Source organism: Oreochromis aureus, linkage group 20 (assembly GCF_013358895.1).
Source record: "Oreochromis aureus strain Israel breed Guangdong linkage group 20, ZZ_aureus, whole genome shotgun sequence".
NCBI classification, from domain to species: domain Eukaryota; kingdom Metazoa; phylum Chordata; class Actinopteri; order Cichliformes; family Cichlidae; genus Oreochromis; species Oreochromis aureus.
In genome coordinates this window covers 7,824,396-7,846,477 of record NC_052961.1, presented here as the reverse complement: position 1 = coordinate 7,846,477, position 22,082 = coordinate 7,824,396, and the positions used below count along the sequence as shown (strand labels likewise).

At 38.1% G+C, this 22,082-nt stretch overlaps 1 protein-coding gene and 1 long non-coding RNA gene across 3 annotated transcripts; both read left to right on the top strand.

Annotated features, from left to right (window-relative positions):
• The first annotated feature begins 1,830 nt into the window (after positions 1 to 1,830).
• Positions 1,831 to 9,340, top strand: cbln4 (cerebellin 4 precursor). Of its 2 annotated transcripts, XM_031742024.2 has the most exons (4): positions 1,831 to 1,966; positions 2,091 to 2,486; positions 3,786 to 3,902; positions 7,872 to 9,340. In XM_031742024.2, the coding sequence occupies exons 2-4, from the start codon at positions 2,220 to 2,222 to the stop codon at positions 8,067 to 8,069; spliced, it is 582 nt and encodes a 193-aa protein (XP_031597884.1). In that variant the 5' UTR covers positions 1,831 to 1,966; positions 2,091 to 2,219; the 3' UTR covers positions 8,070 to 9,340. The 2 variants fall into 2 exon arrangements, with proteins under 2 accessions (XP_031597884.1, XP_039460765.1); XM_039604831.1 differs by having other exon boundaries at positions 1,831 to 2,486.
• A 3,552-nt stretch (positions 9,341 to 12,892) lies between these two features.
• On the top strand, positions 12,893 to 20,182 carry LOC120435112. The gene is made up of 4 exons (XR_005609524.1): positions 12,893 to 13,018; positions 15,585 to 15,700; positions 18,882 to 18,996; positions 19,989 to 20,182. It is a non-coding gene; the product is annotated as an uncharacterized LOC120435112 (long non-coding RNA).
• Positions 20,183 to 22,082: the final 1,900 nt, after the last annotated feature.

Genomic DNA, 22,082 nt, shown 5'->3' with positions numbered 1-22,082 from the left:
AGAGCTTGGTGATGACACAAATCTCACACAATGGCAGCTACTACTCAGGTTAGGGTAGTGATGTCCTCAGGTTGTCAAATGGACTGATGCCCAAAATGCCTGACAGGTAAAGACAGATTCATCTGCATTCACAGATCTACGGCTTTCAGTCCAGACAGCAAATATTTCAGTCCGTTTTCAGATTTTAAAAACACAGACGGTGTCACCATGCTCTTTTGTGTTGTAAAACTGTCCAAAACAAAACCAGATCATATTTTTTTTTCCATTTGTTCCACTAGCAGAACACATGTTATTAATATCTGCTTTTTCCATGTGCATTGCACCTGAAATCTGTCAATGACAAGCTCTCAGCATGTTCTGTTTTTAAGCAGCATTAATATGTTAAACACTTGTCACCATATTGTCTATTAGAGCGGGCTGATTTGTTTCAGGGTTCAGCTCCATTTGGTTGCTGGATGCTTGCTTGATTTTACCATTTAATCATTTTTAACAGTGCAACCTTGTGATCTCTCGTTGTTCAGCCACAAAGATCAAAAAGCGGCTTTCATAAGCGAGGATTTAATGATAAAGCAAATGAAAGCCTAACACCAAATGTGCTTTTTAGAAGTCAGGCTTATTTTAGTTTAACGGCACTGTCTACAGCTTTCACTATCTAGCCGTCGCTCTGTGGTATATTGCAAGGCTACTGTCTGTAATGGTCTCAACTGATTCATTTTCTGTATAGTACTTTATCCATGTAGCTAAATTAATCAGTTTGCAAAGCCTGACTTGACTTATAAACCCTCACCTCAGAAAAATTCGAAACTAACTGAAACTCTAAGCTATTTATCGTTGACTTTTAAGGTGCAGCAAGCTCAATTAAAACTGAAAGAGACAGGCCATGTAACACTTTGTAAGTCAGAGGAAGGACGTTAAAATTGATCTGCTTTTTTATGGAGAGCATATAGTGACACAAGGACAGAGGTGACGTGCTCACATCTCTAATCTCTTGTCAATATTCTCTCAGGACACTTTGGGTGTCTTGTTGATTTAATGCAGCATACAAAAACAGACAAGTACAATTTTACATCAGATGATGCTGAGTGATAAATGTATGAAGCCCAAATCCTATTATACCAAATCAAAACAGCCATTCAGCTCACAAGAGATGCAGGTAAAATTAGTGAAATTAAAGTAGAGGTTTTTAATTAGGTGTGGAATGTTTTTGCCTTCCAGATTCAGAAATCAGTTGAATTTTATTTATTTACATATTTTAAAGCTGCAAGTAGTGAAGACAGCGCTGGATTCAAGAATGATAGCAACAACATAAAAGTCCCATCAATGACTTATGTGAAAGATCATAGTACCATGAGTCAAATTCAGCCCACCTGTGCAATGAGATTATGATGAGTCACCACATTACAGTGAAACCTGCAGCCGACTGGACAGGGAGATACCAGGGAAGTGAAACTCCTGCTTGGTGACAGATGCATGTACTTCCATCACAGAGTCATTTAAAACTGTGAAATCATCAGAAATATGTTTGGGGATAATTATTTAAGGAGTTTGTTTCTGGATCAGAGGAAAGGACCGGCGGAACTATCAATGTATGTTCAGTGTCTGTTCAGTTTTCATCATTAACACGGTCATTTCTTGAATGTATACTTTGCTTTGTGGTTATTTTATGAGGAATTAGAGGAATGAAAGCTATAGGGAATTTACGCAGCGACCGTTAATTATAACTTCTAGCACACGTGCGTGCGTAAAGTGGATGGCTGGGCGCGCACACAAGCAGCATATCACTGCGGGAACAGCTGTTGTCAGACGCGTTATTTGGAGTGGGAGTGAAGGCTATGGACGATTTATCGACTGATCCCCTCTCGCACTGGATCCACCTTCCATAGAACATCTCCTACGGTCTACTTTTGTCTGATCCACGAGCTTTTATTAAAGTCTACCTGAAAATGAGACGCATAGAAAACAATCGGTGATTTTTCGTGTTTTTCAGTTTTTTTGTTTTTGTTTTTTTCTTCAAAAGAAGATTTAGACTTTAAAGGGATTCTGCTTTTTTGTTTGTGTTTCACTTGGATATGGCATATCTCTGGATCCAGTAAGAGAATTTTACAGCGTCAGACGCGTCTGCAGCGGGGGAGAGCAGTGGAGGGACACGGAAACTTGTGTGGTGCAGGAGACGGTCTCTGAATCTGCGCTGCCACAGTTGTCACAGACAGAGAAGAGCCATGGTTACTTCACTCCTACTGATGCTCAGCTGGACTGTGATCTCTGAGGTTGTGAGAGCTCAGAATGACACGGAACCGATCGTCCTGGAGGGCAAATGTCTCGTGGTCTGCGACTCTAATCCGGCAACGGACTGGAAGGCTTCATCCTCTCCGCTCGGCATCTCGGTGCGCGCCGCCAACTCCAAGGTGGCTTTCTCTGCAGTCCGGAGCAACAACCATGAGCCATCGGAAATGAGCAACAAAACAAGAATAATCTACTTCGATCAGGTTAGGACCGTTTTTTAATTTTTATTTTTTTTTAATGAACAACACTAATGCCAAAAGTGGTTAAATACATATTAATATCACTTTCCAAACCTTCCCTGTCTTTTCCATAAAATTTCCAAATGAGCGAAGGTACTTGGGTCTATTGTTTTAGTACAAACATTTATCTTTAAGCGCAGTTTTGACTTTGACAGAACATGTTTGCAGCTTTAAGTATAGCTGCAGCTCAGTTTAGTTTAAAGCTGGCTTCAGTTGGCATCGGTTGGCATGTGGACACTGTTCAAGTGCACATAATCACACGCAAGCAGGTTTGAAAGTGACTGGATTATGTTTGAGGGCGGGCATCCTGCAGAGCCTGAACACGCACCCATCATTTTGCCTCAAGCTACCCCCGCCACGCACGCGCGCGCTCGACTACGCGCGCCATCCACACACATTCACCTACATAAATACACCCAAACAAATCAAGCAGCAGCGAAAACAACAAGAACTCGATTAGTCATGCATCGGTGGGCAGTGTAAGGTGTTTGTAACAGTATCACACAACTGATCCTCTGCCCTCTCATTTACATGACATTATATAACGTGATCTTTTGGTGTCATACTGCACTACCAGAGATATGATTGGTGTGGATCATGCATGCTGTTGCCATGAAAGCAACCCATGTCAAAGGTCCTGGCTGAGTCTGCATTGGTCTTAACAGGTGGAATTCAAGTGTATGAGATTCTGCAGGAGCCTTTCATGCCTACAGTGATAACCCAGTCAAGTTCACATTCCATATTATTTTAAATATTCTATGTTTATGACTGTAGGATGAAAATATCTCCTTCATATACCAGTGTGTTCATTTTGAATTGTTTTTAACATACAGAAGTAGCCAATGTTATTTCTACTGTATGTATCATATTAGAAGTAGTTTCTCAGTCACTTTAAATCTGAACAAAAGAATTTCTCTTGTTTTTTGTTGCTCCAAAGTGGAATTAATCTATAAAATCTGTTGTTGGGTTCTGGATATCATCTAGTTTACGCATCACTTGTTTTTTTGTGGAGTTGGAAATTCACTTGCCAGGTTTAGGTCTCTTGAGAAGGAAGCCTGAATTAAATGTTTTTTGAAGTGTGTCACACTCAGTTTGTGTCCGATCAGGAAAGCGACCTGGTAGCCACAACAATGAAGTGTGCTTGGCTGACTTCCTATTTAAATATTTAATCCCAAAGCCCATTTGAAATTAAAACCTTTATTGAAGTGCTGAGTATATAAACAGCTTTGTCGCATTCTTTGTTTTTCCCCCCTCCTTTCACAGGTTCTTGTGAATATAGGAAACTACTTCACATTTGAATCAGTATTTCTGTCCCCGAGGAAAGGAGTCTACAGTTTTAACTTCCACGTGATTAAAGTGTACCAGAGCCAAACCATACAGGTATCATTTTATGTTCATTTCACACATCTGTGCAGTTGACTCAATTGTAAGACCCCATTGGAACAAAATATCTTTCTCTGGGACAATAAAGAAATTATTTGTGCAGGGAAGAACATCTTACTTCTGGAAATAGGAAAACAATGAATTGCATTATTATTCCAATTTATTATTCGGACACTACCACTGACTCCAAATCCCATCACACAAAATCTCAATAGAAAAGCATTGGCACCAACTAATACTACGAACAACTACTAATGAAGGCAAGGTGGACCTAAAATTCAGCTTCATTGTTTACCCAGAATATTCTAAGATAATTATTTCTATTTACTTATTTATTTAATATATTTTTGCATGTAATCTGCAATAGAAAACATTCAGCCACATTTTAAAAAAAAATGCTGTCTCATTATCAAAACCTCACTGATTGGATTAATTGTTTTATTCCATGAATCACCACCACTGCATTTCCACACCCACACACATTAAACAAAAAGCACAAACACCTCATACTGATATGACTTGAAAAAATGTGTTAGGTTAAAGGTTTGAATAAACCTGCTCGACGCCAAGGTTATATTTTCAGTGACTAATTAACAAGAATTTCATTTGAATTTAAAATGACCATGTTGAAATTAAATGGCTTACAATACAATTACCTCTGCAAATATTTAATTGTACAAATGCCAAAGTTCATCTGCCTTGAAAAGAATATTAAGTAGCTAAAGTGAAAAAAAAATGAACTAGTAAGGTAACGCACAGTAGTTGGTGATATGCATCAATGCTGCTCTCAGTTTTCTCAGATACACGTGATACATCCCCATGTCAGTGCATTTGTATCATTAGTATCAGGAGCCTTTGTATTGCATCAGTTTGAAGCTTCTTAATAAGTAATTTGCTGTCAAATTCTGATTTTAGGTTAATCTGGATCACACTATCTCACCTAGTGATTCCTCCATTAAAGTATTATGATGGAGAGAGATTTTATCCCCATCAGCACACATGATTTTCTTTGGTGCAATAACAATTTTGCTTTTTTGGAGGATTCTGATGGGCGAAATTCATGTGTCTATGAGCACATCTGTAACCAATTTGCTTGATGTTCCTTTGCCCCCAGAGATGCTGCTTAGAAAAGAAAACAGGAAACTAGTGCAGCATTTCTTCCCCTTACAATTTTGGTTGTTTGAGAGTTAATAACACCCGAGTTTGCATTACTGGCAAGCCAGCGTTCTTGTGAAAGCAAAAGAAAGATTAATGTTGCTAAAAGTTTTGTTTTTCTAATTTAAACATTTTTAATGTTTTACTCCTTTATTTCATTACTTTGAAGAGTAAATGTCTCTTTTTGAGTTTTGGGTGGGGTATTTGATACATTTTACTTTTTCAATAGAGCACTAAAGAGAATTTTTCTTATATAAAATGCTTTGCCAGTTGTCAGTGTATGGATGAATGGTAACGTCAGAATAGTCAGTAAGTCAATAAGTCAGAATAATATGATGTTAATTCTGGCTCTCTGATGCCTCATTCAATAAGTCTTCCACTCCAATAGAGTGACAACAGTGAGCAACAGTAGCAAGTCTTACCTGGGAAATGAAGTCTACTGATCATCAACTAGCGCAAAACAGACTAAACTAAATTGTAGCTAGCTAGCAGACTGTAGCATCCTTGCTTATTGAAACTGTTGCTTGAAAACTTCCTCACAAAATAACTAGCCAGCGTTTACATTTAGGTGCAAACGCTAGTTAGCTAGCTTCTAAAATGATCTTGTCACTTAACAAATTCATTTTTTAATCAGGTTCATGATGCTAACTTGTACATTATATCAAAGCTGTGCAATATTGCGTTGATACTAGAGCTGGGCGATATAAGATTTTTTCATATCACGATATGTTTTTTTCATTTCAGGCGATAATGATATATATCACGATATAAGCCAAATAACTATATTTGTAAGATTTAAATGTGGCGTTGCTCACAAGTAAAGTGTGAAATAATCAGCAGCTTGTTTTGATTTAAATATTTATTTCCCATAATAAGTTCAACAGGGTAGATGTACTTAAGGAACATGAGACTTCAGTTTCAGATAAATAAAGGCAAATATTGCAAACTACACAAAAGGCAGCCGCTAAAGCGTTTAAGTTTCAAAATAGAACAAACAAAACAGACTACTAAATTGTCAATTCCATTTAGAAACAAAATATTAATTCTAAAAATAAATCTTAGGTCGTTTTACAGAAGAACAGACAAAATTGACTAACTTTTTTCAATATCAAATAAACTGAGAACTAAAAGGAAATTCTCAATCTCTCCTTGTTGTATAGCTTAGCTTTTCAAACAGTTTTAACAGTTACTTTAGTCTGACAAAAGCCAAATGACGAATTAGCGCTTTCAGTCAGAGATTGAGCATGCACCGCTTTATTGTATTTCCAGACTTGCTTTCGGCACAATTTACAGTGCGCGCTACTCTGTTTTTTGTCAGACTTGAAATAGCCGAAATACCTTCACACTACGGAACTTCTGTGGAACGGAAGGTTCGACAAGCTCTCTGGCATTGGAACCATCATCTGTTTTTTCTCCGGTAACCTTCGCTCACGCTCTCGGTTGATTTTTCTCTAGTCGGCAAACTCATTTCCTTCATTACCCGGGCTGCACGGCTGCAAAAACAAATACACATGTGCGCCTTGGCGCTTGTGCTGTACGTAACAAGTCACGTGACGTGACGCTGCGGCTGTGATTGGTTCAGCTCTGCGCTACTTAATTTGGATTGGCTGTTCTTTTTTTTTTTAAGAGGACAAGAGAGATGAGGCCTATCGCAATAGTTTAATTTTTCTATCGAGAAAAAGTTATTTCGCAATACATATCGTTATCGTTTTATCGCCCAGCTCTAGTTGATACAAAGCACAGATAAGCTATACAGATAAAAGTATTGGACCACACCTCTTAATAATGCTTTGACTGCCATTGTCATAAGTGTAACAAACACCTAGCCATGCAGTTTGCCTTTACAAACATTTGCCAAAGAATGAGTCGTTCTAAAGAATTCACTGAATTTGAATACTGCGATAGGATGCCACTGTTGAAAAAGGTCAGTTTGTGAAAAAATTTCCCTCCAAGATATTCCACAATCAGCTTTAAGTGGCATTATTAAAAAGTGGAAGCATTTAGGAATCACAGCAAACCATTTAAATGACTGAGTACTAATGGTCCGTAAAAGCCCCCAACACACTGACTCAGTAACTGAGAATGGAATTAAAATCTGCCGGGAGCTTCATGGCATGGTTTTCCAGGGCTGAGCCGCTCCTGTAGGTGTGATATGTAGGTAGCCCTCTAATCTCACTAATCAGCATATATCTGCCATAATTAGCATCTTCATATTTAAAGACGATAGACCACAGACAATCAATGACATTCAGTGGCACTGAGTGAAAATTGGTGAAAGAACTGGTGTCAGTGCAAAGCAGACCAGTACAAAGCTAAACGGCTTTGAATAAAGTTAACTTTATTTAACTTTGCAACAGTTCCTTGATGGTTGCAGCAACTACCATTAACACAAAAATGATACTGCTGATTGACACATGACGAGGTGCTAAAAACGTTAGAGGATGAAGCGATCCAAAAAGTGAAGTGCTCCTAAAGTCAATTTTGCACTGTTTGTTAGCCACCGTAGCTACCTTATACAACACATGCAGACATAATCTCATGTACGTCTCACTGTTGCCTTTAAAAAATACTCAATTTGAAAACTCACTGCTCCAAAAGGGGTTAAAAAAAGGAGAAAAGACTTTATATTCCTCCCTCTTCCACACAGTAAGTGCACTTAAGTGTTTGTATAGTGGGTTTAACATTACTGTCTCCATGTAAGAGGTCAAGTAACATAATTACAAATAAGAAATAAACTATGCTGACCCACATCTTAGATTCCTTTTTTCCTGCTGTATTCTTGCTAATTGTTACTTCTGTTGGATCATCCAGGTGAACTTGATGTTGAATGGGAAACCAGTCATCTCTGCCTTTGCGGGTGACAAAGATGTAACTCGCGAGGCAGCCACTAATGGAGTTCTGCTCTATCTTGAAAAAGAGGACAAAGTCTACCTTAAGCTGGAGAAAGGAAACCTAGTTGGTGGATGGCAATACTCAACATTTTCTGGCTTTCTTGTGTTCCCTCTGTAAAAAAAAAAAAAAGAAAAGAAAAGAAAAGAAAAAAAGAAAAGAAGATTGTAAGCTTACTGACTTCTTCATAATGTGTTGTCACAGTATAATCAAAACATTGCTGCTGCATCAGTTGGGTCTTGCCAAAATGTTGAAAAATGATAGATGGAAATGGATCCCAACATAGAGAGGAAAATAAGACTTTGGAAATGGTTCACGTTCGCTGGAAGTGCTGTGTCCCCGTCCAGATGAAAGAGAGACTTGAAATGTTCCCTATCGCTACTGTATGTTCCTGTCACTCAAGCAGCCTCAGAGAGGAACACTAAAACATCTCAAAAGTACTTTCCAGACTTTCACTTGTCGGAATATGTTTAGCATACTGATGTTTTTTCCCATGACAACGGTTGCATTCAAAGACATCTGCCTTTTGAGAGTAAACCGTATGCCTGTTACCTGTGTAGCTTGTCATCAACCAAGTATTTGTATTGCTAAGTAATGGGGAATGTCTTTTCTGGAGCTAATTGTTCCAGGATACGTGAGGGATAGCAGTAATGTAGGTCACTGATTGCCTAAAACAATGCTATTGGAAATTCCTTAATGAAACAAAGTAATTTAAAATTGATTTAAAAATTGTTAACTTGGCCACAAGACACATCACATCGTAGGCTTAACCTTCAGAATTTTGCTAAACGAGGCACACGAAAACAGAAAATTACCACAAAGGGCTTTAAATTACCATGAAGAGAAAAAGATCAAATGATCCACAAAGACATGCAGGTAAACCACAGTAGCACAAAAAGATGCAAAATGACCACAAAACATACAAATAGACAAAAACAAACTGATTGAAAGGACACACAAAGAAAACGTGAGGAGTCTGCTTTCAGTCGGTTCTCATTCCTGGCACGTTGACGCTCAAGTTTTGAGATAAGTACAGGGTGTCCTTTGGTGTAGTGACGCATCAGGTCACAGGGGCCTGTGTAAAAGTGAAACCATGATCTTTTTCTGTACCTAACCGAGTTTTGGTACCTAAACTTAATCGATCAACAAGCGAAAACAGAATAAAACAAACCTCTCATTTGGAACAGTCATGTCAGTGAAATATGATTCATGCCAACTGTTTTAATAGGACACTTTCTTCTCCGTGTTCAATTACGCCGGGCAGTCAGTCTTATTTCAGGTAGGAATTTGGCTTTCAACCACAATGAAAGCAAGACAAATCTAATAAAACAATTCTTTTGCATTAATTTTTTGCTGTGAAGCTCTCGTTTTGTTTGGTGGTATTTTTGACCCTCTGTATAAACCAAAAGTTCCGTGCTGTTTATTTCAGCACAAGCTTAAATTAAGAAACGAGAGCTTTTAGTCAACAATATCTACTTGGAAGAAGTAAAAGTCCTAAAGTTTCTTTAGGTGAGTCAGCAGAAGGACCATTAATGGTTGCCTTCAGCTGCTTTTGTCTCCAAGGCTCTCTCAACCAATCTGCTTTCAGCAGTGTGCAGCCGAGGTGGCGGTTGATTGCTTCAGCTTTCCATCACTCTTCCTGTGATTACCGCGCAGATCTCAGAAGGTGCAGAAATCCTCTGCTGCCTGGGCCTTTTGTTGTGCCCTGTGTGTAACTTCTTATATCTTGTGATGGAAGCTTCTGGCCGGTTGCCTTTACAAGAAAGGCTTTATGGTCAAAAACACTCCTTATTCTGTCCTGTAGGAGATCCTGGTATCCCGAACCAACTCTATGCCTTTATTTTTTTTTTGTCTTTTATTTGAATTTTAAATAAAGGACTATTTTTTTTAGGTAAATGCATGATGTTTGTTAAGTTGACCATGCTAAATAGTCAAGATAACAATCACGATCATGGATTGTAGCATAATCAAGCAGTACAGTTTTGCCTCATCCAATGCGTCAAGGCACCACTGCTAACCCAGAGTTAGTGGAGAACCAAAGCAGAGCAAAAAGCAAGAAAGATGGTAGACTTAAATTTATCTAGGGACTAGTGCTGCTCTCGATTTGCTTAATTGTTTAATTAATAGGCAACTGTGTGCCAAAAAGCTCACAAAATCAACTACGATAACGACATAGGTCAGTGTTATGTTTACAGTGTGTTCGTTTTTCTGCCCAGGGGGCAAAAAAAAATAGAAAAATAGAAAAAAAAAAGAAATTAGATACTGCAGTAAGGGAAAGATTATGGCTTTGGTCAAATGTGAATAAAGTAAATCGTGCTTCATGTCTCTGTTGCCTTTTTCTATCGTGAACAAAGACCATAATCTCTCCCTGACCTTAACCAAATGCTGAGTGCCTCAACACAACCATGGAAAGTGTTAAGAATGAATCCGTGGCGACGGCGGATATTGTTACTGTAAGAGCGCATAGTACTCAAAAACAAATATGTTTCTGAGCCTGCAGATAATTGGATTTGTGTTCAAATGCACTCGTTCAAAATTCAAAGCGTAAAAAACAAAATTCCTACATGTGCTCTCCTAATAGATCTTACACAAGTCAACTGGTTTATGGACCTTAATAAAGTTTAATGGGCATCTGAGAACCTTAATTAGTTAACATGCTGATAATAAACAGATTCCTGTCACAGTCTGTGAGCATAAGCCGTTTCCACTGGGTGGCCTGGGATAACTGATGAATTAATAAACTCCTTAATTGTTACTCTCCAGCTCAATGTGCTCTTACAGTATATAACGGTTCCCCTCTTCATCTCTACAGTAGTTACAGCCCTTGCTGCAGTGTGTGCTGCTGGTGCAGTGTGCATCTGCATTGTTAAAAATCAACCCTAGGAGAGCCTATTTCCATCATTATTTCGCCCTGAAATGAAAAGCTACACCCTCATCAGCTTGAGCCTCTCTGAAGTGTTCTAGATGTTCACTTTCACTCTTCGAGCGTACGTTCCTGCCTGTTGGTTGTTCACGTATTATTTGTCAGTGATTGATAACTTTCCCTTGGCATCACTGTCACATTTTGTAACCAGAAAGGGAACATTGAAGAGGATGATTTTTCATCTTTCAGTTAAAGCTAAGAATGAAAAAAAAATAAAATGTTCAGCTCAACAAGGCTCCCGAAAATTGACAGTTACAGTTGTGTCACACTTCATGCCGACAGCTGCACAAGAAAATAATGCCGAAATTAATACTGCAAATATATTCACCCAGAGAGTTCTGTTTAAAAGTTTTTTAAAAGTACAAGACTGGCAGCATTTATTAAATTCCACTATGTATATTTATTTTGCTGAATTGAAATAATATTTCTGGTGTCTAAATTACATTTGTGTTTGCTCACATTGGTGGAATCATAATGACTGTGGAAGCTGGACTGTGCCCCTGAAATGCTTAAAGCTTCACCTGGTAATAATTTTACTCCTTAATTTTGTATTTGAACATATAAATGTAAATCTATGGGTTCAAAAGTTTTATCCTGATCATTATTTTTTTTAATCAATGTATTAATTGTATACATTAATGTATAATTAATGTATTGACGAATCTGCCGTTAAATAACAAATAAAAATTGTGGGTTTTTTAAAAAAAAAAAACGTGGCTTTATTAAGTAATTTTTTTTCAAAAACTGGAAAAATCTGAGTTTCTGCTGCTGTTGCTTGTGATGGAGTGCTGCTTTAAGAAGTCCAAATCTATGGATGTGACGGAAACACAGAAAATAAGAACAGTAATAGCACTCACTGTGTATATAAGATGTGATATTGCCCATTTGTTTGTAAAGCGCTTTTGTGAAGCGTGAAGATGAGCGTGTCACATTTGCAGTTTTTACTTCTGTAAACCTGACGTAATTGCTCTGACAGAGAAACTAAGGCACTCTGTATGCTCATAGGCATATGATTTATCATAATGTAAAAAATATAAAACTTCCTGTTATATTCATATGACTTGAAACTAGTGAGTCCATAAACCCATCAGGAAGGTGGACAGTGGCAGTGAGAGCTCTTTCCCATAGACTTCTGTAGAACCTGGTTGTTCTTTTGCTTTGACAAGAATCACCCCTATCTCACCATTACAAAGGATGCAGGCTTAAGACACAGCTACACTGGTTTCACTTTTCAACCATGAGTTATGTCCATCATTTATAAACAGTATATGTGAAAAAAGTATAAAAGAAACCTCATGTCAATATTGGATAAGCTTTTAACATCCGTCCATAGAGCCACAAAGGAACTGGAGCTTATCCCAGCTGTTGAGCTGTTGCTGGTGAGAGGCAGGGTACAACACGAACAGGTCGCCACTCTACAGTCAATTGAAAATAACCTAAATTATTCGAAATTTCCTCACAGTCTTTGGACTGTGGAACCCTAACAGGCGCAGGTAGAACATGCAAACGCCAGAAAAGCCCCAGATATGTTCAATCCCAGGACTTTCCTGCTATAAGGTAACACTGCTAACCACCACACCACCATGCCGCTCACACTTTTAATAACGGATAAAAAACTGCACACATTAAATTTTCAAAATTTCATGAATTTTCATCTAACCTGTGCCAGACTGCATAAATACAACATTGTGTGCAATTACTTATTTAGTTTACATGCTTATTTCAGTATGGTATAATAGACTGTACTCATTCTGATACGACCCATTAGTTTCTGAATTCCCATTCCCATGAAAGTTTTCACCATCTCCGTCTTGATATTTTTTTAAGGAGTGAGTTTAACTGTGAAAACTGCATACTTATTGGTTAATGACTTGTCAGTCACACTGGTGGCCATTAAACATGAATGCAGGTTTAAAGAACTTTTTCACTGGCTACACGTAAAAACCAGAAAGCTAAATCCATCCCTACTTTTACAAAACTAAACTATCTCAATATATTTAAATACATTCCACAGATGGATTAATGTATAAGTAACAAAAAAGCAGTTGGATGTGGCGCGGTGGTTGGCATCTCACACACTGTGGTTGAAACTAATTTTGGACATATTGTGACATCTGAAAACCTGAAGATCATGCTTTTTTTCCAGGTAAGACAGGCATGCTAATTTGTGCAGCTTGCATCAGAGTAATTTGGATAAGTAGCTCAAAAACTGGAGGGACAAGTAATGTTGCATGTGAAATACGTGTCTGTGAAGAACAGCAAAGATCAGGTCAGATTAGTAATCAGAAATCTCTCTTCATTCTTGTTGCTCTTCAGCAAAAAATTATTTTTCTTCTTATTAAAGGCGGACACTTCTTTTGTATCTGCACAGAATTTTCTTGCATGACAAATGCAATTCACGTTTTTTCATGTGTTTTGAAAGTATTTTACTTTGCCGTTTACCACAAACAGAGCAGTATTGCATTTTTCTGTTCATTCATTCTTGGCAGAAATAGGCTGTCATGTGAATGAATTGCTAGGTGATGATGGCATTTTCTTCATTCTCTGAAACAAGAAAAGCAAAAATGTTGATTCATGTGTGGTTGCCTTTTCTATAGGCTATAATGGCTTTTCCCTCTCAGAGCCAACGTAAAATATGATTTTATACATTTCAAAGAACTTAAAACGATGTGAGGTAGGCCAGGGTTATTCACTTCAACCAACGATGTGTAAAAGTTGAGCTCAGGAAAATGTCCTAAATCAAAGAGGAATAAAGGAATATTCTAACTCAGGCTCTGTGGAAACTATTAGACTATCTCTATATAGTCTAATAGTTTCCACATAGCTGTTTTTATAAAATGAAATTTTTGTTTTTTCCCTGTTTTATTGGATGGCAAATGCAGTGTGGCATTTAAAGCACAAGGAATGGTGTAAACATGCTATGAAACAACCACAGGGGGGTTTAAAATTGTAATTTTTAAGCGATTCTCAAATGATGTGAACAACAGCCTATGAGAGAATGATATTTTGGAAATTAATGACACAGTAGAGACAAAATTTCTTTCAAGTACAACTTCAGAGGGAAAAGGCTGACCTGATGAATTAGACCAAAACAAAGAAGATTATATATCACCACTCTGAGATAACACGCATATTCATTAAATAGCTCTAAGTCAGTAATCTGACATGCGTTAGATTGTCAGCCAGTGTTGTTTGGTGCAGGAAATACTGTGCAGCTATATCTCTATGAACAGCAAACCGTTTGAGTTAAAAGAAGATGTGCAAGTCGTGTCATTTGTAATTGTTATGTCGTATGAGTAATGAACAAACACAGGTTTCAGTGGCCTTTTATCTAACGTGCATTTATTTGAAATTCAAGCAGTGGTAAACATGTTGAATCCTGCTCTCTAACGTTTGTGTTTCGTGTTGAAACAACAATAATACCTTGTGTTAATGAATCTGATCCCAAAATCATTTGCAGAGAGATTATCTGCCACTGCAGCTTGATTTGTTTCCGACTGTGTTCAGGCTCTCAGATTGACTGTTTACTAGATAAGAAATATCCTGCCACAGAGTCAATTTTAGGTAAACTGCATATGTCTCGAATTACGTGAATTTCATTAAACAGCAGGCAGAAGGCCATCCTGAGAACTTTACACTCCAAATCCACTCCAAATGGTAATTTTATGTTTGTGTAGCTGTGGGACAAAACTGCTGCAGAAAAGAGGATTTAAGGAACACAGGTTGTTGCTTTGCTCAAAGCTATGGTGGCAGGTGTGCTGTGTTGAATTTCAAACCTAATTCTGACCTTTACCAGCATTTCAGAGGACAATATTGAGATGTGATTGAATATACTGTCTCTAAATAGTGTAGCACTTTAAGAAGATTGTTTTCAGCACTTGGGCTTAGATATGCAGAGCACTATTCACTTTGATTGTATCCAATGGGACACATAACCCCTGAACTGAATTATAACTCAGCATTAACCCGAGTAAAACAAAACACGAGCCTCTTCTAAACGTAAAAAACTCATCAGAGATGTGAGAAAACCTTTAAAAAAAACAGTATTTTTCATAGTATTTTTCCAGTACAAGTCTTTTTTCATAGCTTCACACAATAACAAAAAAACGGTGCACATTTTAAACATTTATGTATGCTACTCTAAGATTTTCTTCCTTATTGAGCATCAAAGTAAAGCAAAGTGCAGACATTGCAAAAGACCTTTAGTTCCTTCTTCTATACTGCCCTGCGGATTTTTCTTCTTTTACGTTCTACAAGCATTCAATTGACAGTTTGTTTAATGCTCCTCCTGGACACAGCTTTCACCAGGCATAGAAAACAATGCGCATGGCCTATAACAAGGAGGAGCATATACTTGTTATATGAGGAGTTTGGAGAGCATATGGGAAAACTGGCTCTTAATTTCTATTTTTACACCCATGCCCATCTTAGCAGAAGAAAGCATAATTTTCAAATGGCTAAGTCATGGCCCAATTGCATTACTTTGTCGATATACAAGTAGCAGTAAGACAAGTCTACAAGTATAGACTTTAGAATTGTGATAGTAACTCTGTCATGTGCTTTATTTAATTGGGACAGCAGTACCAAGTGATACGTTCCCCGCATAAATGAAACATAGCATCTTGACCACTGAAAGTACTTTACATTACAAGCTGCATCATCTGATTCACACCCTGATTCCTTCTGAACATTTTAAATGCGTTCCAACTTAGAGTCGCAGTTATGGAGCAGAAGGCGAGGACTCATGAAAAACCTTGAAGGCATAGGGAGAACGTGCCATGTGTACACAGAAAGACCCGGAAAAGACTGGACCCAGAACCTTCTTACTGTAAGCCAACACAGCCTAGGGCTGCACCACCGTGCCTCCCAAGTATGTTTTTAGAAACAAAGCACATTCAGATTTTATTTTACTTGACATATTTACACTGTGCTAATGGAAACACTTAGTCTGACCTGTAAAACCAAAAACAATATTCTTACTGGTTTTACTGGTTACGTAGCAAACTAAATTTTAGCCTCTGCATGGATATGTGGCTCTTTGATGTCATGACTGAGACACCTTATCAATATTTTAAAAAGTCATCTCATCAGCAGTTGAAATTTGAAATGTCCACATCTAGTTTTTTAAGAGACTTAAATGCTGTTAAATATGCCTCCATTGTGAAATTAAATTACATGGTAAGGGGCTTAGCAGACAGTCAGTTAGCATATTCTTGATGCCAGAGACTCAAATGAAATATATGTACGTTTCTTTTTCTTTTGAAGGTGACTTTTCTGTCCTTGAACCTTCAAGACACAGTATGACAGTACAGCGGTATGACGTTAGGCTTAAAACATGTTACATACATTTACATGGTGGCAGTTGCTTTCTCTTTGGGTTACATCCTTGACTGAATCCAAAAAAGAACAATCCCAATGGTGTTTTTAAAAAAAGTGTTAATTCCTTATAATCTTCTCCTCTCTATGACTGGAGGCATCACTCAGTTCTTGAATAAGTAAACAGCTTTGGAGATAAGACAGCTACGTGCTTCAGGTAGCAAGAGATGAAGATGAGGGTTACATGAGTCATGAGTAGTATCTGAATCTTTGTGCTGTCTGACTCAATTTGTTGCCACATGAAGGGGGGTGAATACAATAGCAGGAATAAAGAAACTTGTTAATGCAATCCCATTCAACTGCTCTACAATAAACACTACCTTTGAGAATCTCATTCATTTGAGAATATAAGAGTAGACATGCCCACCTTCCCCTGGATTGTCAACTACCTGACAGGCTGTGGGTTGTCTGACTAGGAAGAGCTCTGTCTGATTGAGAAAGTGAGCAATAAAGATCTCTACAGAGCACACAGTGTGCTGTGCCCATCCCCGTTCACCTTTTATACCTCAGACTTTTAGTGTTACTCAGGGCCATGCTATTTGCAGAAGGTTCTCTGATGGCTCTTTAGTGGTAGGATGCATAAGTGTGGGAGGGTTCGGAGGTGGAGTACAGGGCACTAGTAGTGGATGATTTTGAGGAGTGGTCTGGGAAAAATCGTCTGCTCTGAACGTGGATAAGACCAGGGAGAGGGTGATTGACTTCAGAAGGAAAAGGATGTCTGCAAAGCCTTTGTGTATTCTGGGAGGCAATGTTAATGTGGCGAAGGACTACAAGTACCTAGGCATCCACTTTAACAACAGATGGAAGTGTAAGAACACCGAAGCTGTGAGGCAGTGGTGTCAAACATATGACCCAGACATCAGAAACAACCCACAAAAAAAGGTTGTATCTGGCCTTGGATGATTTCTTTTTAAAAAATTTTAATGAAATGCACTGCTGTTTATTTTGTGGTGAAACTAGTTTCCCTGTAAAAATATCTGAAAAGTTAAAAGTACTAATACATGCCGCTGCTACCCCATTGTTTGGTCTGTGATAATATATCAAGCATAGCTCAAGTTTGGTGGATCTAAATTAGATGTTAGTGTCGTGACTTGAAATTATATACTGCCTCTATAAGATGTTATATGTGCATAAATGCTACAAATGGGTCACTTTAGGCGGTTGCCAGGCAACATGATGACATGATAAAATCTGATATTGATACCTTCAACATTCTTTTTTTTTTAATCTAAAGAACAGAGGAGTTTGGTTTTACTGGTCTGGCCCAGTAAAAAAAGGGCAGTATAGAAAAGATATCAACTTAAATTAACTTAGTGTGGTATTAACACACCAATTTGTTAAGAAACTGAGATCTACATGTGTAGAAAAATTGTAAAGTGTTTGATTTTGCGTGACCAGCGGAGTTTAGTTTCCTGCAGTCATCTGGGGAAGCAGCATCAGAGCCGGCGACACCAACAGACTTAAGAAACTGATCAAGAAGGCTGTCTTTTTGATGACTCAAAGCCAGATGCATTTGCAGTTGTGGCGGAGAAGGACACTAACAAGCTGTTATCCATCGCGGATAATCCTAAAAAACCTTATCCACTGCTTACGGCGAAGCACAGCTCAGTACAGCTAAAGACGTGTCAGACAGAGAATATGTAGTACTCAGATTTATAGTTTCTGTTTTAAAAGAAAACTATTCAACCTCTGATTTATTGTCAAGCTTATGACTCTATTGCATTTCGTGCACTATTATTTAAGAAAACAAATGGATGGACTGCTTATTAAGCCATTTTACTATCTATGCTACAGGTATGTTATTTTATTGGGCCATCTTGCTTTTTCGAGATGCTCTGTTTTGTTAATGGTGTGGTGTTTTCTCTTCAGCTACTGTGACAGAATAATCTCCCAATATGGAGATGCAGAAAGTATGTCTGTGTCACTAAACTGTTTTTTAATGGCGTGTATTATATTGTAGAATTGTTCCTGGAGTCAAAATTACAATCCTCATTGCTTTAAAAAAAATCTAAGAAAATTCAAAGATGAAATGACCTATTCTAAAAGGAGAAAAAAAAAGCCTGCAGTTTATCTCTCTGCTCAAAAATCAGCTGCAGCCAGCCAGCCTTCCAATGTTCATTGTTAGAAATGGTGCCAGGTCACTTGTGAGATTTGAAGGCTTTGATTTCCTCCTTGGTGGAGTAAAGACTCACCACCACACAGCTGTTGTCATGGCATCAGTCTGTAAAATACTTGAATGTTGTGAAGGAAAAATACCATATTACCACCTAACTTTGAAAATTAGTACATGCCAAAGTATTCTGAAGATTGTTTTTACAATTCTGCAGTAGTGAGGCAGCTTTAGCGTCACTTGAGTGATAGTAATGGTGATGGCAAACCAGATTTAAAGCAGGTATAACACACATTCATGACTAACTATGTGTTCATAAACCCACAGAGAATTACACCTGACTCTGCAGTTCCCTTAGGCTTCGCTGAGCTTTATGATGCACTTCAGTTCGTTGCTTATTTGGTTCACAACTCTGCAGATTTGGTTCACTCTTACAGCTGTCATCTGTGCCGTTCTCCCCCAATAGCAGATGGTAGCTTTTAGTGAAGAAACTCTAATATCCCACTTTGCACTACCTAACCAGCACCAGATGGCAAACAGAGATTTTGTGACCAGTCTGGTAGTCCATCGGCTATCATCTGACGATTTGGCCTCTGGGGGCAACAGCCAAAAATCTCTGGAAGGTGAACATCTTGCATGTGAGTTTTTCATTTATTTTTATTAATGCGGATAAAATTTCTTTTCTTACTCGCAAATTGTGTTGCAGCGAAAGCCAGCTAAAACGTGATTGGTGTAGACTACAAGTGGAATACAAGTGCAAAGTGCAGCCTTTATCAGAAACGCCCAATAGAAGTTCATCAAATATTACGCTTGCTAACAAGTTCAGAGATCTATTAAAATGTGTTGTGCTTATTGAGGGATTCTTTATTATAAAAAAGAGCAAAATTAACTTATTATTATAAATTACACCTGTTGATGTTCAGCAGAATAATTCTGTGATGCCTCCCTCATCTAAACAAACTACCTTAGCACTTCTTATCCTTATTTAACCTTTCATTTTTGTTTCTGTAACTCGATTATTAATGGAATCATTTCCAATTGTATCAGCTTTAGCATATTTTCCGGTACTTACTACCTTAAAATGTGGCACTGTTCAATCAAAGCATGAATGTTCGCCAGCATATTCTAATCAGATCTGCTAATCTTGGTCTTTAATACCAGTGCATTATACATTAGCCGAATCAAAGTAATGGTCATTAAATAATAACATGTTTTGCCTTCCTCAAATCCAGACAAGATATGCATGAATGTGTGTATAGAACCTCAGTCTAAACTGAGTTCCAAACAATTTCATAGGCATCAAACAAGGCTGCTGTGAAATTTGTACTTTCATGCTGTGCACATAGGCAGAATATGTGAATACTGTATGCAAATAAGCTTGGAAGAGAATTGCTAGTTTGTTGGGCTTAAAGATTGCAAAGCCACGTTTGCATGCAGTGCAATTTTTCAGAGCACCTCTGTGCCTGCAACATGTCTCATTCTGATTTCTGAATAGCAAATGAAAAGCTCATTTGGTGAGGCTCAGAGGCTGGGGTTAGGGTCACGGGGGCTTCACGGGGTAACTCAAAGTCGCTCTATATGATGAGATTTCAGTTGGTTCATTACTCACATTGCTACCTTTGTATTTCAGGCAGCTGTCAGTATCCAGTGGGACTGAGTGCTGAGGAGAGGATGCTAGATATTTTTGGCAAGGCTTTTCTCAGGAATCAGAAAGCAAGAATGGAAGAGCTAAATAACAATATGTCCATCAGTTCCAGGAGGGGTTTATGGAACTGTGAATATTTGTGAAGTCTCCATGATAATAGTTTGATTTACCAGGTCAGAGAGCAGAACATACAGAGAATTTTGTCTATATTACATTATCTGCCACTGTTCATTGCTTCTATTTCAGGCTTTACAAAGATATACAAATACATTCTTAACACATGAGACATGCTGCCTTTGTCATGGTTATATATCTATTAAATTTTCTATAAATCAGACAGAAACAAAGCAAATACCCCTGCTAAACCAGTGAAAAAAAATACATAATGTTTAGCATCTGTTTATCTAAAAAAAAAATCTATTTTAAAAGGCTGTGAAATGCAGGTTGTGTACTGTGTGGGCTCACACAGACACCTGAATTGGAGTGGGAGTAGAGCAGCCGCGGAGGATTGTCCCCACAGAATAAATCAATATTCTGTGTTGTATTATTACATTTTGACAGTATATACACTTCACGTTTCCATATAGGCTATTTTTGAAATTATATTATAAATCTTATTGCTATATGATTTGGCTGATAGAGTTGGGAATCTCGTGTTAAATACACATATAGAACGGACGATTTTGGGTAAAACAGCTCAGTCGTCTTCCGCTCGACTCGCTCTGGATGTCTTGATGATAATAACCACAGATGACATGCCCAGCTCTCAGGATATTGTACTTTTCCTCTGAATGCATTTGTGAGCAAGACAGGCCGCATTTCATAAGGAAAGAAGCTGCGCATTAATGGTAATGTGGATGCCACGACGAAGATGAATTGCCATTGTCTCTTCATCTGTCTCCTGTGAAACCCAGAACCCTTGAGGTAGGTGGGTGGTAGAAGTTGAGGTGGGGGTGAGGTGGGTACTTACTGACATGGGACTCAGTAATGACTCAAGTCAAAAGTGCATTAATGGCTTTGATGGACAATAAGACTGAAAGTTGTGAAAGGTGGTGAATACATCAGCCAGCCTGAAAAGACCAACATTCAGACAATCTGGAGATGGATATATGAGCAAATAGCAATAGCATTCAAACGATGACCTTTAAGACTACGCCGAAGCTGATCAGGATGCAGCCGAGTAAAAGTGGAGCTCGGTGTTTGTCCTTAAGCAGCCTAACAACTTTCTAAACTACAGGCCAGAGTTTAACAACTAATTTCCAATTCCTTGCGCTGCATATCATCGATGAAAACCATCTCCTGCTTGCTCAAATGACACACATTTAATCTTAAAAATGTAAAACTAAATCTGAATTTTAAAGAGCTTTTATCCAAAGATGCAAACAGGCTCTCTAATTTCTTGCCCTGTGACTGTGTTTCCACATGGTGTCACAGACCTAATTGCAGCATGTTGTGAATGTCTGCAGCAGGTCCTCGACATGATGAGCTTAGAGTGTACTGACACACTGAGCATCTTGACGACACTCTTTCAACTTGAGCTGATTGCAGTGATCATGTCTCAGCTGTAATCTCATACATATCACCAATTTATTTTTTACTTTAACAGATCTTCGCAACGCACCGAGATAAAAACTTATGCAACACTGTAGCAAGTGTCATTGTTCCAGTGCCGTCTTAAAAAAATTAACTCTTGATAGTTTTGCAGCATTTATTTTGTTCCAGTACAAGTGATTCTAATGAACTGATCAATTCTGAAACTCACAGGTTTTGCCCCTAAACATTTTTTGTAAATAATACCACATGTGCCTGTTTGAGGTGGTCGGAAAAGTAATACAGTATATATACTTGGTGTTATGTATCAATACAAAGACACTAAATGTTGATTTTTTTTTAAATATATTAAAATAAGGGACTACCGGGAACAAGAGGGATCATCTCTTGCATCACCATCCTGACATAACCAGCAAACTTACATTAGCTCAAAAGCAAAACCATTCAAAACTGGACACACTTAGCTTGACAAAGCTAACTCCTAATTCAGAGCAAGGAAATGGCTCAGTCACACAAGTTGAAGCAGAC

What these genes read in the sequence shown, in the direction of transcription:
- cbln4 (XM_031742024.2), top strand. Translation starts at nt 2,220, where the DNA reads ATGGTTACTTCACTCCTACTGATGCTCAGCTGGACTGTGATCTCTGAG. An exon ending in GAATAATCTACTTCGATCAG is followed by an intron (nt 2,487 to 3,785) that starts GTTAGGACCGTT and finishes CTCCTTTCACAG; the next exon opens with GTTCTTGTGAATATAGGAAA. An exon ending in ACCAGAGCCAAACCATACAG is followed by an intron (nt 3,903 to 7,871) that starts GTATCATTTTAT and finishes TGGATCATCCAG; the next exon opens with GTGAACTTGATGTTGAATGG.